The sequence below is a fragment of the Coregonus lavaretus genome (genome assembly GCF_964263955.1).
Source record: "Coregonus lavaretus genome assembly, chromosome: 11".
NCBI lineage: Eukaryota > Metazoa > Chordata > Actinopteri > Salmoniformes > Salmonidae > Coregonus > Coregonus lavaretus.
The window spans coordinates 33243714-33261552 of record NC_139998.1 but is presented as its reverse complement, the minus strand read 5'-3'; the positions used below and the strand labels follow the sequence as shown (position 1 = coordinate 33261552).

Sequence of the window (17839 nt, the reverse complement as noted above, 5' to 3'; positions counted from 1 at the left end):
GATCATGTGACAGATCATGTGACTTCTGAAGGTAATTGGTTGCACCAGATCTTATTTAGGGGCTTCATAGCAAAGGGGGTGAATACATATGCACTCACCATTTTTCCGTTATTAATAAAAAATAAAAAAATTCAACAAGTTATTATTTTCATTTCACTTCACCAATTTGGACTATTTTGTGTATGTCCATTACATGAAACCCAAATAAAAATCCATTTAAATTACAGGTTGTAATGCAACAAAATAGGAAAAACGCCAAGGGGGATGAATACTTTTGCAAGGCACTGTAAAATCTTGAATGTAATTTCTTCTCATCTAACATATACCTACATGGCGCTCTATAGATGTCTAGAGCTATTGGATGTAATGGAGCGTGTACGTCTAATTGTTCCCATTCTTTTAAAGATGTAGATAATGATGACTTTGAGATGCCTTGATCCTCAATTTGGACTTCAATTCCCAGTTGGCTAAATTGTCTGAAAATATCAAAGCCACTGATTGAAAGTATGTTCTCTTTAACTGTGGCAACTAATATCTTTGTCACGTCTGTCTTTCAACAAAGTCTCTGAGCAGCTGCCTGTCTCTCGGAGGGAAAAGTATTGCTCTCTGCAGTGCAATTTATTCTTACTCAATAATATAGTGGCTGTATTTATCAAAGTGACAATCTAGCCGGTCAACCACAGTAATTTTCTGCTCTACTGTATATTGAGCTGACCTGAGACAGAGGCTTTCTCCTCCCTGTCTGTCCTTTAGGGACATGCAGACCACGGCTCAGTCAGCATTACTCTACTTTATATGTCTGCATGTCTTACTCTGTTTGGTGTATCCACTCGGAGCTAACTGTGGTCTCACCATTGTCCTGTTTTTGGAGAGGATTGGATCAGACTGTAGGATATATTGTTTTCCAAACAGCTGCAGTCCGATCATAATAACCTAACAAAACACAGTCTGTCCTGTACAACTGAGAAGGAGCACCTCCTGCTGTATTTCCTGTCAGACAATGGGTTGAAGGAGAGGAAGGACATGCATGAGGTCATATCCTGATATCAGTTAGATCACTGATGATATGGAATGGTCATGAGATTAAACCAGATATGTCTGGGAATCAAAACCAATTTCCTTATCTAGCCCTCCCTAGTCCCCTACTCCCAGACCAGTAATATGACCAGTACCAGTGAGTAGAGAGGAGAAGCTGTTAGGGCCCTTGGTAATGGCATACAGTACATACAGCCACTAGCTAGAGTGTCCACGAGAACAACCAACAGTTCCTTTTTCCCCCTCAAGTGAAATCTACATCACCAAAGGAAAAATGGGAGCATGCTGACACTGAAAGACTTGTCTCTTAAGATGTTATATAAAAGCAAAAATATTTGTGAGCAGATAAAAGCCTTGCTATCAGCGGCCTCCCCATGCTGATTTTCAACTGTGTTCAGACTCAAAGAGGCCCTTTGATAACCACATTAGATGGAACGGGCCGGACACAATGGTGATGCCATGAGGATTAGCACGCTACCTTGCTTAGTGCGGCAACAGCATAACAGCGAATTCACAACACTGCAGGGGGAGCAAGGTGGGGACACAGTTGAAATGAGGTGAGGAACACTACAAAAGCAGAAATAGTTAAACTATAGATCATTTATATAGACTATAATAACATTAGAATGGCTCTTAAAGCATGATTTTGGTGTGTGTTCTATATAGCTACCACCGGAAGACACTGACAGTTCAGCCACAACCTGCCTTCTCCCCACATTTGAGAAGTTTGGCTTTTGTAACGACATTTACTGTCTACTTCCAACCTCCCTTTTATTCACGTTCAGTACATGAATAAGATAAATGTAAAAAGCTCTTGACACAAGCGCGGGGCATTGGAGTGTAACGGTGTGCCATCTAAGGCAGACTGTGCAGAAATTGCTTAGGCCCATTTCAGTGAAAGTGCTTCACAAGGAGCAGGTATGGTAGGTGGCTTACGCAACAGCTTTGGCTCCACTTTATCTTTAACTCATGAAATTATGTTTTCTTAAATGTTCAATGTAAATGGGGCTATGATATAAACTTTGCGGTTGGGGTTAAACTCAGCCAATTAAAAAAAAAATAACTTTCAGTCTTTTGAGTGTAACATTCATGTTTATTTTATGTGACATAAACATAGATCTAAATGGAACACTATATTTGGCTAAGATGGCGTCGACAGAGGGCGCGTCGCCTTGAGCTCCGATAAAACATTGCAGTGTTTTTCTCAAATCTTCATAATCAGTTTGTTTCATGCATTACTACATACACCCGGGTAGAACTATTGGAATACGAATCGTTGGGTACTCACCGTCCACCTGACCTCCCCGAATTCCCTGAGATGGTGGAACAATGGACTAGCTCCTTCGGTGAGACGCCAAGTTGCTTGGGAGTCCTACCGGAAAGTAGAAAGTGAAGACGCCGATGGAGAGGCAGACATGGCGGGGTCTTAGTGAGATTAAGACGCCGGGCGACCCGTCCTTCATTACCGAGCATACTACTGGCCTCCATTACCCAGCATACTACTCGCCAATGTTCAATAATTAATGAACAAACTTGACGAACTCCTTCAAGAGGGACATCAGATCCTGCAACATACTCTGTTTTTCTGAGACTTGGCATTCCTCCGACATCCAGACGGATTATATATAACCAGCGGGTTTACAGTTTTACGAGCGGATAGGAAGCGGGCTCTCTCTGGCAAGAGCAAAGGTGGTGGGCTCTGCTTTATGACCAACAACACAAGGTGTGATGGTGGAAAGGTACAGGAACTTGCGAGCTTCTGCTCCCCCGACTTGGAATACTTGTTCATCAAATGTCACCCTTTTTACTTTCCTAGAGAGTTCTCTGGGATTATCACCATGGCTGTGTACATCCCGCCCCAAGCCGACAACAAAAAGGCCCTCAAAGTTCTTCATTGGACCCTGAACAAACTGGAGACCGCATTCCCGGAGGCAGCGTTCGTTGTTGCGGGGGGACTTTAACAAAAGTAATTTGAGAACAGACAGAACCGACAGGCGAAAATTATATTGTTGACCACTGCTACACGCCTTTTCGACACGGGTATAAGGCCCTCTCCCGTCCTCCAAATCCGACCATGACGCCATCTTGCTTCTCCCCGCCTACAAACAAAGACTCAAGAGGGAAGTTCCGGTGGTCAAGGTAGGCAGCAATACCTACTCGACACTGATTCTCAACATGGGGGCCCCACAAGGGTGCGTCCTCAGTCCCCTCCTGTATTCCCTGTATACCCACGACTGTGTGGCCTCACACACTTCCAACTCCATCATCAAGTTTGCTGACGACACGACAGTAGTAGGCCTGATTACCAACAACGATGAGACAGCCTACAGGGAGGAAGTAGGCACTCTGATGGTGTGGTGCCAGGTAAACAACCTCTCCATCAACGTTAGCAAAGCAAAGGAGCTGATTGTGGACTTCAGGAGGAACCAGGCTGGACACGTCCCCATCCTCATCAACGGGGCCGCCGTGGAGACGGTCAATAACTTCAAATTCGGGCTGCATCACAGCCTGGTACAACAACTCCACTGCCGCGGACCGCCAGGCGCTTCAGAGGGGGATACATGCAGCCGAACGCACCATTGGGTGCACATTGCCTGCCCTACAGGACACCTACAATACCAGGTGTAGCAGGAAGGCCCAAGACACCCAAGCCATGCCTTGTTCTCCCTGCTTCAATCACTCACACGCGGGCAGTACAGGAGCATCAAAAACTCCCCCCCCCACACACACAACGGTCACTTACCTTACCTGCTACAATTACTGTTGCAGTTATTAATATGTATATTATTACTTTTTTTATTATAATTTTTGTTTTTATTTCACTTGGCTACCACACCCACTCAATAGTCATGCTGCTCTCTCCCCCTATGATCATTCCACCCCACCCCTCAGCAGTCTTTACTCTGCCTTCACCACATTGGACATTTATTTATTAATCACTGCTATAGTTGTTACGATATATATAGTGCTATTTATATTTATATTGTGTTTTTATCACCATTTTCATTATTTTACTTCACTTAGTCCTGCATGATTTTCACTATACCCAGCAATCACACCTGCAACCCTGTACATGTGACTATTAAACACTCTGAATCTCTGAATCTGAATATATTTAATCTATGGTTGGTGAAATTTACAAAAAATAAAATGACACAGATAGAATTGATAGCTCCATTCTAACATAATATGAAAACATAATTATTTTCTATATAAAGTACAATTGACACACTGCTTCAATAGCTCATACTCCTGTGCCTGTTTGTAAATTTCAGCTAAATGAACAACAGGTGCTCTGGAGGAGATGAGTGATACTGTAGATGTTATCATCAGTATGTGGGTTGGGCATACAGTACTATGAGTGAACAGACACATTTCAAGGCCTCTCTCACTTTCTGAACAGCAGAAAAAAGCCTGTTCTCTTAACATTACATTCACACACTCACTATGAGGCCCCGCTGGTTTGACATCAGACACCCAGATTCAAACTTTTGGTGTATAGAGCCACATTTCTAGCAATCCAGGTCTGGACGGCTGTGAGAAAATAGCTGCTGGCCTGGTTTCCACTGTCCTTTATGAGCCTCCATGGGCCTTGTGAACAGATTACAAAAGTTCATTCGTCACTACTCTCGTCTGCAGCTCCCGTATACAGATAGACCCACCACCCACCCTCCATTATAAATGTTGTTGTTGAAAAGCCCTATAAATTCTACTGTATTCACACCCCTCCAGCTTGGCTTTCTTAAAGGACTTTTGGTATTTGTTTCATTAGTCCACTGTTGAAACAGTCCCAAAATGTTTTGCATGTCAGCAATCAAGTTTTCAAGATATAGAACTTTCAAAATACAGAAAATGTCACAGTATGACATGACCTTTGAAAGTGCATTTCTGAACTATAGAAGTAATAGGAATAGAAAGGAACACAACTTTAATTTTGAATTTTGTTTACCATAATTCAACATTGGTTGGTTTTGTTTTGTTTATCTCACAAGAGTGATTTTTGTGTAAATGTGTGTATGTATTACTGAACCAATAGTATAGAGTAAAAACCTTGGCTTGAGTGATGTCTGATGGCCTTCAGGGTTCCATGTGGCCCCTTCTAAGGCCATGTCAGTGTGAGGCTGTGTGTGATTGGCTGGGCCGGGGAGCCAGGGCTTGACAGGTGTTTGGGAGAAGGACACCTGTTTGGCCATGTGCTGATTTAGTGATCAATTTACTGGGAGCAGCGGGCAGCGTCTGTGGGACACCCGAAACATGCCAAGTCATTTAAGGAGGAATTATGGCCGTGCTGTCCCAGACCTTCACTCCTTAACATGCTCAGCTAGGAGTACCTTGGAGAGGAAATCTGTCACTCTTCACTCTTTCTTAGGCATGCATACAGTACATAATGTCATAATGTTTCATTTCAGTTAATCTCAGATCACAGAGATCGATATTGATTTATAAAATCAATGACCTAGATATGAGCACTCGTTGTTGGGCTTTGTGTTGTTTAGTCTCAGTGCAATATGTTCCATGGTTTGTTCTGAATGCTGAGTGTCCCTGGCACTGGATGTTTCCACTCTGGCCTCTCCCCGAGTGGCTAGCAGGGCACGGGGCCAGGGGCAGAGGGTGCGGCTGGATGGCTTGTTGTGGAAGTGCTGCCTGCAGCCCTGCCCATCTCACACAGCCATGGCCGGCCAGCCCAACCCAGCTATTCCCATAATGAGCAGGTTTGGACTTTAATTTGCAGGTCCTGATCAGATCTGTGGCAGTCTGGCGGAGAAAGTGCATCGTTTCCCTGGTAAACATAGCCTTAACAGGAGCCTAACTGAAGAGCAGCCTCAGTAAACAGGAAATGAACCAGGAAGGCGTTTTCTTCGAATGAGAAGAATGCCCCGGCTCTGTACCACACCAAACACTAGTGGATCTAAATGCACATGTACACATGTCAGACAGATATGACTGATGAGATGTAGGTGCTTTTCAGAGTTTTTAGCTCATACACTGTTTCATCATGTGTCTAAGCTAGAGTAGAGTGAATAGTTTGTATTTGTATTTATTAAGGCAGCAGCTACTCTTCCTGGGGTCCAAACACATTAAGGCACTTACATTGCACATAAAAAATATACATTATATAACACCACTAAATATCTACAATACAAAATGTATAATACCACCATACAACAATATTACGTGTGTATAGAGTGCGTGTGCTAGCGTGTGTGTGCTTATGCGTGTGTCTGTACCTGTGTGTGTGCCTCTTCACAGTCCCCGCTGTTCCATAAGGTGTATTTTTATCTGTTTTTTAAATCTGATTCTACTGCTTGCATCATTTACCTGATGTGGAATAGAGTTCCATGTAGTCAAGGCTCTATGTAGTACTGTGCACCTCCCATAGTCTGTTCTGGACTTGGGGATTGTGAAGAGACCTCTGGTGGCATGTCTTGTGGGGTATGCATGGGTGTCCAAGCTGTGTGCTAGTAGTTTAAACAGACAGCTCAGTGCATTCAGCTTGTCAACACCTCTTACAAAAACAAGTAGTGATGAAGTCAGTCTCTCCTCCACTTTGAGCCATGAGAGATTGACATGCATATTATTAATGTTAGTGCTCCGTGTACATTTAAGGGCCAGCTGTGCTGCCCTGTTCTGAGCCAATTGTAAGTCCTTCTTTGTGCCACCTGACCACACGACTGAACAGTAGTCCAGGTGTGACAAAACTAAGGCCTTTAGGACCTGCCTTGTTGATAGTGTTGTTGAGAAGGCAGAGCAGCCCTTTATTATGGACAGACTTCTCCCCATCTTAGCTATTGTTGTATCAACATGTTTTGACCATGACAGTTTACAATCCAGGGTTACTCCAATCAGTTTAGTCACCTCAACTTGCTAAATTTCCACATTATTCATTACAAGATTTAGTTGAGGTTTAGGGTTTAGTGAATGATTTGTCCCAAATTCAATGCTTTTAGTTTTTGAAATATTTAGGACTAACTTATTGTTTGCCACCCATTCTGAAACTAACTATAGCTCTTTGTTAACAGGCTGATCGGTCGACTATTTGAGCCAGTAAAGGGGGCTTTACTATTCTTGGGTAGCGGAAAGACTTTTGCTTCCCTCCAGGCCTGAGGGCACACACTTTCTAGTAGGCTTAGATTGAAGATGTGGCAATATCGTCCGCTATTATCTTCAGTAATTTTCCATCCAAGTTGTCAGACCCCGGTGGTGTGTCATTGTTGATAGACAACAATAATTTAGTCACCTCTTCTACACTCATTTTACGGAATTCAAAATTACAATGCTTGTCTTTCATAATTTGGTCAGTTATACTTGGATTTGAAGTGTTGGCGTTTGTTGCTGGCATGTCATACCTAAGTTTGCTATTCTTGAAATGAAAAAAAATCATTAAAGTAGTTGGCAATATCAGTGGGATTTTTGGTGAATGAGCCATGTGATTCAATGAATGATGGAGCTGAGTTTGCCTTTTTGCCCAAAATGTCATTTAAGGTGCTCCAAAGCTTTTTTACTATCATTCTTTATACCATTTATCTTTGTTTCATAGTATAGTTTCTTCTTATTTTTATTCAGTTTAGTCATATGACTTTTGCCAATCGGTTATGCAGCCAGACTTATTTGCCATACAGGGTTGACGACTTCATCTTAAATGCCTTTATTCATATAAAAAATCTAATTTATTGAATTCTCCATGTGGTCTGTATTAAAGGGCACTTCATTTAATATAACAGGATTTGAAAATTCTATATTCAATATTGGTGCACAATACTTAAAATATCAAAGGGACGCAAAAGGCACTCTTTTCGTGGAACGATCCAGTTACTGTAAGCAGGGCTGGGTAAGACACGTTGTTAGATAGAGATCAGCCCAAACACCACTGTACTGTCAGAGAGCTGTCAGCAGACGCCAGCTGCTGCTGCAACGCACATGAACACCCACACACACACCAGCGTTACCTCCTGCACCTCCAGGATAATGGAGATGGAGGCAGAGACAAAGGGCTCATTAGTGCCTTTGAGTCTTACTCCTCTCCCTCACACTGTGATCCCTCCATCCAGAGGAGTCAGTGGCTGCTGTAGACATCCGGCTCAGAGGCAGCCCAGAGACAGGGTAGGTCACCGCTCTGGGCCTGCACCAGCCTGTTAGGGGAACCTGAACAGCACACATATAAATCAAACTTGATGTTCTCTGACTGGCTTGATATCACATGCTGTCACATGCTATCATGGGTTCTCGTTAACATCATATCATTCATAGTTTTAACGAAGCGGAGAGAACTGCTCCTCTGATAGAAAGTTATAACAAACACAACACAAAAAGTGTTTCACTGTTCTTATTTCGTTAATTTGATAGTGTGCAGTCCTTATAAGAGGTAAAATAAAGCTCATTGGATGTCTATATCACAACACACCACACTGTGTGCTCTTTGCGCTTACAATAATCACTCCATTTCATGCTCTAATAAGTGTCTTTGACCACATATAATAATCCATTTTATTTCTTACATTACTTAACATTGATAAGATTCCGTGAGTGGCAACCATGCTGAATTAAAGTCTGCAATGTTTTAAACTGCTGCTCTTTGGGATCCTCTTATGCCGGGGTGTCTTCCAGCTGGGTGGCTTATGATAACTGAAAGATAATGAAATATGCAACAAAACACACACATGCAGCAAGAGAGGGGGAAGATAGAGAGAGGGGGGGGGGGGGGAGGGGGGTAGACGTTGAGAGGAGAAAGAGAGGGACTGCAGAGAAATATTTTGTTTCTCCTGTGATGGTCTCTAAAGGATGAAAGGATAAGGTTGACGTTTCAATTTCCCTATCATTGTTAACCATTGCATAGGAAGACAGTATTCATTCCGTTCCCAGCTCATACCAGCACACTGGCAGGCCAAAAAATAACGAATGAATTTAAATGTACATGTGAAGGCAGGTTTATTATAATTTATGTATTACAAGTCATTTAATATCTGTCATATGTATTCAATTAATTAGTGTCTTGACTTGAATGATGCCTTTTATTTATGTTAATATAATTGTTCATGTTTTGTTATGGGAACAGGTTTGTAGAGGTATATTATAACCTACCTAGACAGAGAGTCATGTGGTAGTAGACTGAGTATCCTGCAGTATATATTGTATGTGTGAATTGTGCAATTTTATTTCAGAAATTAAGAAACAAAGGCCATAATGACCTGTGTGCCAGTCCTGATCCAGATGACTGTTTTGGGCACAGCCCCCTCATGGACGACCGTTTCGGCAAACTAAGCGAAGAGAGTGATTTAATGTACAAGCGCTGTGGTGTAAGTACTTTCTCCCTCTCCTGCCATTTTGTGTTGATTCCTGTTTTTATGTTGATGTTCACTACAGGCGCTAAACAAGAAAGAACACAGAGGCTGTGATAGCCCGGACCCCGATGCCTCATATGTCCTCACCCCTCACACAGAAGAAAAGTATAAAAAAATTAATGAGGAGTTTGATAATATGATGAGAAATCATAAAATCGTAAGTAAATGCAAGGATTTTGCTGCTTGGCTTTGTTGCACAAAGGATTTTGACCTTCTTTTGGTTTTACTTTTTCTTCTTTTTTAAATTATCCCACCCTGCAACCTCTGTCAACTACTATAAGCAAACATGGACTATTCAAGCATAACCTTTTTTCTGTTCATTGGAAGTGTATTTGTTTATTTGTACTGCAACTTATATTTTGGCACACCCTGATAAGATCACATTGTTATGACAGGTTGAACCTTTTTAAAGCTCTATTGGGAAGATCACATTGAAAACTATAGGAAAAGGAAAGTGCATTTTTGTTATTTTCCGGAAGAGAAGATTTCCCCCTAAAAAAAAAAGGAAGATCCTCCATGTATCCCCACTGGCTTAAATATTGACTGGTTCTGTAGCTTTGGTGATTTTCCCAAAACCCAATTTTCACCCCCAAGCAGATCAAGAAATTAAATCTCTTTTAGTCCAACAGTGCCTGGATCATTTGGCGAGGGAGAGGATCATTTATTTTATCTCCCCCTCCCCCCTTTGCTCATTGTATGATCTCTCCTGGTGCCTCAACTTGGTGTGTCCTCCATTCACGTGGGCAATTCAATCAGTATTCACCAAAGCACAACATCAGTGGACTATCACTGCGTATTTTCCACTCTTTCATCGAGCTGCTATCAGACTGGAGGTGACCAAAGTACCCTGGAATTACACAGAGGTTTACCTTAAGACAATAGTGATCTTATTGCGGGTGGCAATCATAGAATCCTGCATAAAGTATAGTGCTTCAACTGTTGTTTTCTCTCTAATTCTGACATGGAGAGCACCATTGTTTGCAATTAACACACTAATAATATCACTAACTGACTGTCTCACTGGACTATGCTGTGAATGGAGTGGTCTCACTGTCACCAGTTACTCTCAAACACTCTTTGGATTGTCAGCACTGCACTGCACAGACATGGAGTTTTGATCCAAAATTGATTTATATTTTGGGAAATTACACAATTACACTATCCTGATAAAAACAAGAAACATTGATGATCTGCAGTGCTGACTATTACAATGCAAGTCTGAACACCTGGTACAAGACACTTGCTAATGTGCATGTTTTGTTTTTAGTGATGTGTGATGTTTTTAAATAGCAAAATTATTGTTTTCTTCATTTACAGAAATATAGTGGTCATTTGTACATTTTATGCATTACTATTTATATATTATACAGGCTTATGCCAGCATCCAATCAACCTGGATTTGGAACATGAACAGGTTGCCAGATGCAGCATAGAGCTGTTTGTTTACCATCAGTGAATAGGACTGCTCTGTTAACCATACCAATGTGATTGATGTGGCACCATCAGAGATGCCATCTCTGCCATCTCCTTCCCCATGTGACCCTTAGCCCAGCGCCAAGTCTTTGATTCTCCCCATGTCTCTGTGTTTCCCTCCTGTAGCCCACAGCGCTGCCCCAGCAGAACTTCCCCATGCATGTGGCAGTTCCGGTCTCCAACCAGAACACCATGTCCTACCACCCAGGAGGATCCATGAGCAGCCAGGCCCTGGCCCAGGCCGCAGCCTCTCTGAGTGACAGCGGGATGCTCCCCCCCCCTCAGGCCTCCTTACACAGAAACGTGGGCTCCAGCGGGGGCCAGCAGAGGCCCCCCACTCAAGGCAATGCGGGTCAGTACCACTACATCTCACTGTTGTTTTCACTACATCTGACTCTACAGTACATACAAAGATTCAGGTTTTTATCTAACAATTTCACACTTGAGCTTTCAGATACAGTGGGGGAAAAAAGTATTTAGTCAGCCACCAATTGTGCAAGTTCTCCCACTTAAAAAGATGAGAGAGGCCTGTAACTTTCATCATAGGTACACGTCAACTATGACAGACAAAATGAGAAAAAAAAATCCAGAAAATCACATTGTACCTAGTACATAGTTGACGTGTACCTATGATGAAAATTACAGGCCTCTCTCATCTTTTTAAGTGGGAGAACTTGCACAATTGGTGGCTGACTAAATACTTTTTTTCCCCACTGTATATGTTGCTCGATATTTGCCTAATATGTGATATGTTTGCAATGGGCCTATTTGCATCTAGTTAATTATGAGAAAAGTCCCACTTAATTGAAGGAATTTTTCATGGTCCAGTGGTGTCAGTGAGCTCAGTGAGCTCATCCCACCGGACACAGACGTCAATTCAACGTCTAGTTTTGATTTACATTTGGTTGAGTTTTCAACTAACGTGGATTGAATGTGAAATCTCCAAAACATTTCACCATTTCATTGGATTTAGGTTAACAGTTGGTTGAAAAAAGGAAGAAATTCCCTTACGTTGAAGACTTTTTGCAAATCCAATCCGTTTCTCACATTGATTCAACATCATCACATTACATTTTTTTGTTGAAATTACATGGAAACAATGTTGATTCAACCAGTTTTTGCACAGTGGGATGTTACCACATGGTTACCACTCTGTTTTCGTAATGGCTGCATTATGACTGTCATGTTTCACACCTTTTGTATACTTTATTGTACAAATTTGAGAAAGTGGGATGAACTAGTACTGTTTTGACAGAGGTCACCATAGCTACAGTTGAAGTTGAAAGTTTACATACACTTAGGTTGGAGTCATTAAAACTAGTTTTTCTTGTTAACAAACTATAGTTTTGACAAGTCGGTTAGGACATCTACTTTGTGCATGATACAAGTAATTTTTCCAACAATTGTTTACAGACAGATTATTTCACTTATAATTCACTGTATCACAATTCCAGTGGGTCAGAAGTTTACATACACTAAGTTGACGGTGCCTTTAAACAGCTTGGAAAATTCCAGAAAATGATGTCATGGCTTTAGAAGCTTCTGATAGGCTAATTGACATAATTTGAGTCAATTGGAGGTGTACCTGTGGATGTATTTCAAAATCAAAAGAAATCAGCCAAGACCTCAGGGAAAAAATGGTAGACCTCCACAAGTCTGGTTCATCCTTTGGAGCAATTTCCAAACGCCTGAAGGTACCACGTTCATCTGTACAAACAATAGTATGCAAGTATAAACACCATGGGACCACGCAGCCGTCATACCACTCAGGAAGGAGACACGTTCTGTCTCCTAGAGATGAACGTACTCTGGTGCAAAAAGTGCAAATCAATCCCAGAACAACAGCAAAGGACCAACTGCACATGGTGACAAAGATCGTACTTTTTGGAGAAATGTCCTCTGGTCTGATGAAACATAAAATAGAACTGTTTGGCCAGAATGACCATCGTTATGTTTGGAAGAAAAAGGGGGTTGATTGCAAGCCGAAGAACACCATCTCAACCATGAAGCACGGGGGTGGCAGCATCATGCTGTGCGGGTGCTTTGCTGCAGGAGGGACTGGTGCACTTCACAAAATAGATGGCATCATGAGGAAGGACAATGATGTGGATATATTGAAGCAACATCTTAAGACATCAGTCAGGAATTTAAAGCTTGGTCGCAAATGGTTCTTCCAAATGGACAATGACCCCAAGCATCCTTCCAAAGTTGTGGCAAAATGGCTTAAGGACAACAAAGTCAAGGTATTGGAGTGGCCATCACAAAGCCCTGACCTCAATCCTATAGAACATTTGTGGGTAGAACTGAAAAAGCGTGTGCAAGCAAGGAGGCCTACAAACCTGACTCAGTTACACCAGCTTTGTCAGGAGGAATGGGACAAAAGTCACCCAACTTATTGTGGGAAGCTTGTGGAAGGCTACCCGAAACGTTTGACCCAAGTTAAACAATTTAAAGGCAATGCTACCAAATACTAATTGAGTGTATGTAAACTTCTGACCCACTGGGAATGTGATGAAATAAAAACTGAAATAAATCATTCTCTCTACTATTATTCTGACATTTCACATTCTTAAAATAAAGTGGTGATCCTAACTGACCTAAGACAGGGAATATTTACTAGGATTAAATGTCAAGAATTGTGAAAAACTGAGTTTAAATGTATTTGGCTAAGGTGTATGTAAACTTCCGACTTCAACTGTACCTCCTCCATGTTGTGTAGAGGGGTCTGTGTATTAAGCCAGTCCATGCCTCAGCAGGATGCAGAGATGCAGAGGTATCATGGTAAAAATAGCACTATGCTTGAAGTCCATCTGAATTCGAAATAAGTATGTATGGCTTTAGTATTGCTTGGAAGTCACATGAAAGGTATTAACCAAAACAACACAATGAACACCTAGCCAGGTAAAATAAAATGTATATTATCTGGAGAGACACTGAAACAGCAAGGCTGTCTTTAGCCTTACTGCCACCTTATTCATCCAGCTCCCAGCTGAATTCATGTGCACTGTGCCTGTAAAGTACCTGCTGTACCCAAACACATACAGCAATGTATGTGCACCCATTGAGTGGGTAGATTCACAGGTAAATAACATGTTGTCGTTCAGCTCCTTGTAGTAGGTTATTACCTCAATATGTATACAAAAGCAAGGCTGCTGATTGTGATGTTGTGGTCAGAGTACTAAAATGTGGACCTGAGAATTTCCCTTTACAAACCATGGGATACTGGCGTTGTTGCCTTAAAGAAAACACTCTGACGTAGGGGCATTATTTGATAACGTTGCCTTGGATGACTGCACAAAGTGAGTAAGGATAGGGCCAATGCCCTACTCGCCATAGAACCAGAGAGAATGAATTCCCACGGTTTGATGCTCCCAGTAGTGGAAGAAGTGGTGGAAGTGGTTCACAGCTTGATGTTGTTCCATGTATTCTACATCGAACCACCGCTGCAACGCGTTATATTTTACAGTTAACATTGACCATGAACACTGCAGCAGAAGCGAACGCCTTCCTCCGCTGCTATTTTGTCCACGTGAGGCTACAATACGTTGAATTCCCCAGGGAAGCTGTGAAGCGAGCTGTAGCCTATTGCATGATTGTGTTTATGAGTCTGTTACTAAAGAATGTAAAACAATGTGTATGTTTACTGCTTTTCATTAAATCATGTATGGCTATTAATATTGTATAGCCTATAGCCCTACATTCGTTCATACGGGTAGGTATGTTTACTGCTTTTCATTAAATCACGTATGGCTACAAACATAATAGGTTCCTTCATATGGGCAGAATATTGTATATACATTTGTTGATATGGTTATATAAAGGCTGAAGGCTAAAACCAGCCTATACTATATCTAGGCCTACATCTAGTTTCTACAATGTATTTTCGTTTTAAGGAAAGTACAGTATTTTTGTATTATTTACTTTTACACCATCCATTAACACCAACCATTCACTATAAAACATTTATTTATCAATGAAAAAAACCCAAAAATGATGGGGCAAAAACATTTATTTAAGTATGAAATAAATATGTTTACGTTCAATGCAAATAGTCTGGGTATCCATGATTAGCTGTTCAGTAGTCTTATGGCTTGGGTGTAGAAGCTGTTAAGAAGCCTTTTGGACCTAGACTTGGCGCTCCGGTACCGCTTGCCGTGCGGTAGCAGAGAGAACAGTCTATGACTAGGGTGGCTGGAGTCTTTGACAATTTTTAGGGCCTTCCTCTGACACCGCCTGGTATAGAGGTCCTGGATGGCAGGAAGCTTGGCCGCAGTGATGTACTGGGCCGTACGCACTACCCTCTGTAGTGCCTTGCGGTCAGAGGCAGAGCAGTTGCCATACCAGGTGGTGATGCAACCAGTCAGGATGCTCTCGATGGTGCAGCTGTATAACTTTTTGAGGATCTGAGGACCCATGCCAAATCTTTTCAGTCTCCTGAGGGGGAATAGGCTTTGTCGTGCCCTCTTCACGACTGTCTTGGTGTGTTTGGACCATGATAGTTTGTTGGTGATGTGGACACCAAGGTACTTGAAGCTCTCATCTGTTCCACTACAGCCCTGTCGATGAGAATGGGGGCGTGCTCAGTCCTCTTTTTTTTTTCTGTAGTCCACAATCATCTCCTGGAGATGTCTTGATCACATTGAGGTAGAGGTTGTTATCCTGGCACCACACGTTGAGGGAGAGGTTGTTATCCTGGTTTGCCCACCAAATAGGCCTACAAGGAAACTGTAGTTGAGAGTGCGAGGTGGTCTGTGCGCTGCTTATTACCTTCCACAAAACGTTTTGCTTGACAAAAAGATGAGTAAGCATTCTACATTCCATGTATTCTGGAGCATGAGTACAGCATCTTTGGAAGAATTGAGTGCTTTACCCAGACTGTTCCCGGGCTCCCAGCTGAAGGATGCAGATGGTTAATCATATCATTTCATGCATCTCATTAGCTGGCATGCTGGGCAGGACAGACCTGGCATGGGCCCCAGCCCAGTGGGTACAGTAGGTCCTCCAGGAGGTACTGATTAGCTCACTGTGGCTCTGCCCAACAGGCCCTCAGCTCAACCGGCTGCATACATGTGCCTACGACATGGTCAAAGGCTGCTCTTGTCAGTTTCAGTTGGTCATTCCATGCTTTTTGGCACACTTCATTACATGCGAGGGGACTGTATTTGTTATCTGAATGTGAGTATTGGGAACATTAAAGCTGCAAAATGTAACTTTTTGGCCGACCAGACCAAATTCCCATAGAAATGTGAGTTATAGATCTGTCATTCTCATTGAAAGCAAGTCTAAGAAGCGGTAGATCTGTTCTATGTGTGCTATTTCTGTGCTTCCCGTTGTTAAGTTTAGTTTTTGCATGTTTTACTTTCGGTTTTGTACACCAGCTTCATGAAGCTGAAAATACAATATTTTTGATTATTGAAATTATATTTCACAGCGGTTTAGATGGTAAAATGATTCTCTACACTAACTGAAATGAGGCAAACTATTAGAATTTTAGCAACCAGGAAATTACGGAGCGATTTCTGCATAGTGGACCTTTAAAGGGGGTTGACGTGGTCTTCATATGCAGGTTAGAGTGATGGGACACTGTCCTTACTGTATAGCAAGACAGCCAAGCAGAGTCAGCATGTTCTTTTCTATCCTCAACACCCTGTTCAGTGTTCACAGTGTTCAGTGTGTTATTCAGACTGCAGCTAGACAGGTTGGGGTAATGATGCATCCAAGGCTCCAAGACCAGAGGGACAGATCTTTTTTTGGCAATTTGTTCCAAAGAAGAGGAATAGATGGTTGAGTACAGCAACAGAGGAAAATGGCGACAGCTGCTAATGTCTGGTCCGCCGCTATAGTAACACACAATCCAACCACCAAGGACACCAGGAAGATCACACGTCCAACTGTTCCTCCTGGATAATAACAGAGCAAGACTGCCTCTTGTTCTCAATGGACAGGTGCATCTGTTTTTCCCAGTAAGTAACAAGGCAGCCCTTATGTGGCTGGAGAGAGCCTGCAAGATGCCTAGGCCAGCAGAACCCTGGAGGTATTCCGGCCATGACATCCCTCTAAGTCCTCTGTACACAATGACCGGACAGCCTGTCATGGCTGCTATGTGCTGTGTGAGAGGCAGAGGCAGGTGGACATTAACCTCTTTCCTTGCCAAGCAGGCCACTCATATGATACAATATTAGGGAAAGTGAAAGTGGATACCTAGTCAGAAACACAAGCACCTGCGATAAAATCTGCAAATCTGTGTATGCGACCAATAAACGTTGATTTTTATATTGTTTTATATATATACAGTGCATTCGGAAAGTATTCAGACCCCTTGACTTTATCCACATTTTGTTACGTTACAGCCTTATTCAAAAATTTATTAAATAGTTTTTTCCCTCATCAATCTACACACAGTACTCCATAATGACAAAGCAAAAACAGGTTTTTAGAAATGTTTGCAAATTCGTTAAAAATACAAACGGAAATATCACATTTACATAAGTGTTCAGACCCTTTACTCAGTACTTTGTTGAAGCACCTTTGGCAGAGATTACAGCCTCGAGTATTCTTGGGTATGACACTACAAGCTTGGCACACCTGTATTTGGGGAGTTTATCCCATTCTTCTCTGCAGATCCTCTCAAGCTCTGTCAGATTGGATGGGGAGCGTCACTGCACAGCTATTTTCAGGTCTCTCCAGAGATGTTAGATCGGGTTCAAGTCCGGGCGCCGGCTGGGCCACTCAAGGACATTCAGAGACTTGTGCGCCACTCCTGCGTTGTCTTGGCTGTGTGCTTAGGGTCTTGTCCTGTTGGAAGGTGAATCTTCACCCCAGTCTGAGGTCCTGAGCAGTCTGGAGCAGGTTTTCAACAAGGACCTCTCTGTACTTTGCTCCGTTCATCTTTCCCTCAATCCTGACTAGTCTCCCAGTCCCTGCCACTGAAAAACATCCCAACAGCATGATGCTGCCACCACCATGCTTCACCGTAGGGATGGTGCCAGGTT

General features: G+C 42.4%; 1 protein-coding gene across 3 annotated transcripts in view; it reads left to right on the top strand.

Annotated features, from left to right (window-relative positions):
- The window catches only part of LOC311136867 (myocyte-specific enhancer factor 2A-like), a 120378-nt gene that overhangs the window by 86481 nt on the left and 16058 nt on the right, over positions 1 to 17839 (top strand). For 2 of the 3 annotated variants that reach the window (XM_084171173.1, XM_084171175.1), the window contains 2 exons: positions 9195 to 9329; positions 10974 to 11199. In XM_084171173.1, the coding sequence (XP_084027299.1) occupies positions 9195 to 9329; positions 10974 to 11199 (361 nt within the window). Of the gene's footprint in view, positions 1 to 9194; positions 9330 to 9396; positions 9532 to 10973; positions 11200 to 17839 lie in introns of all 3 variants that reach the window. The other variant, XM_084171174.1, reaches the window with a different exon arrangement.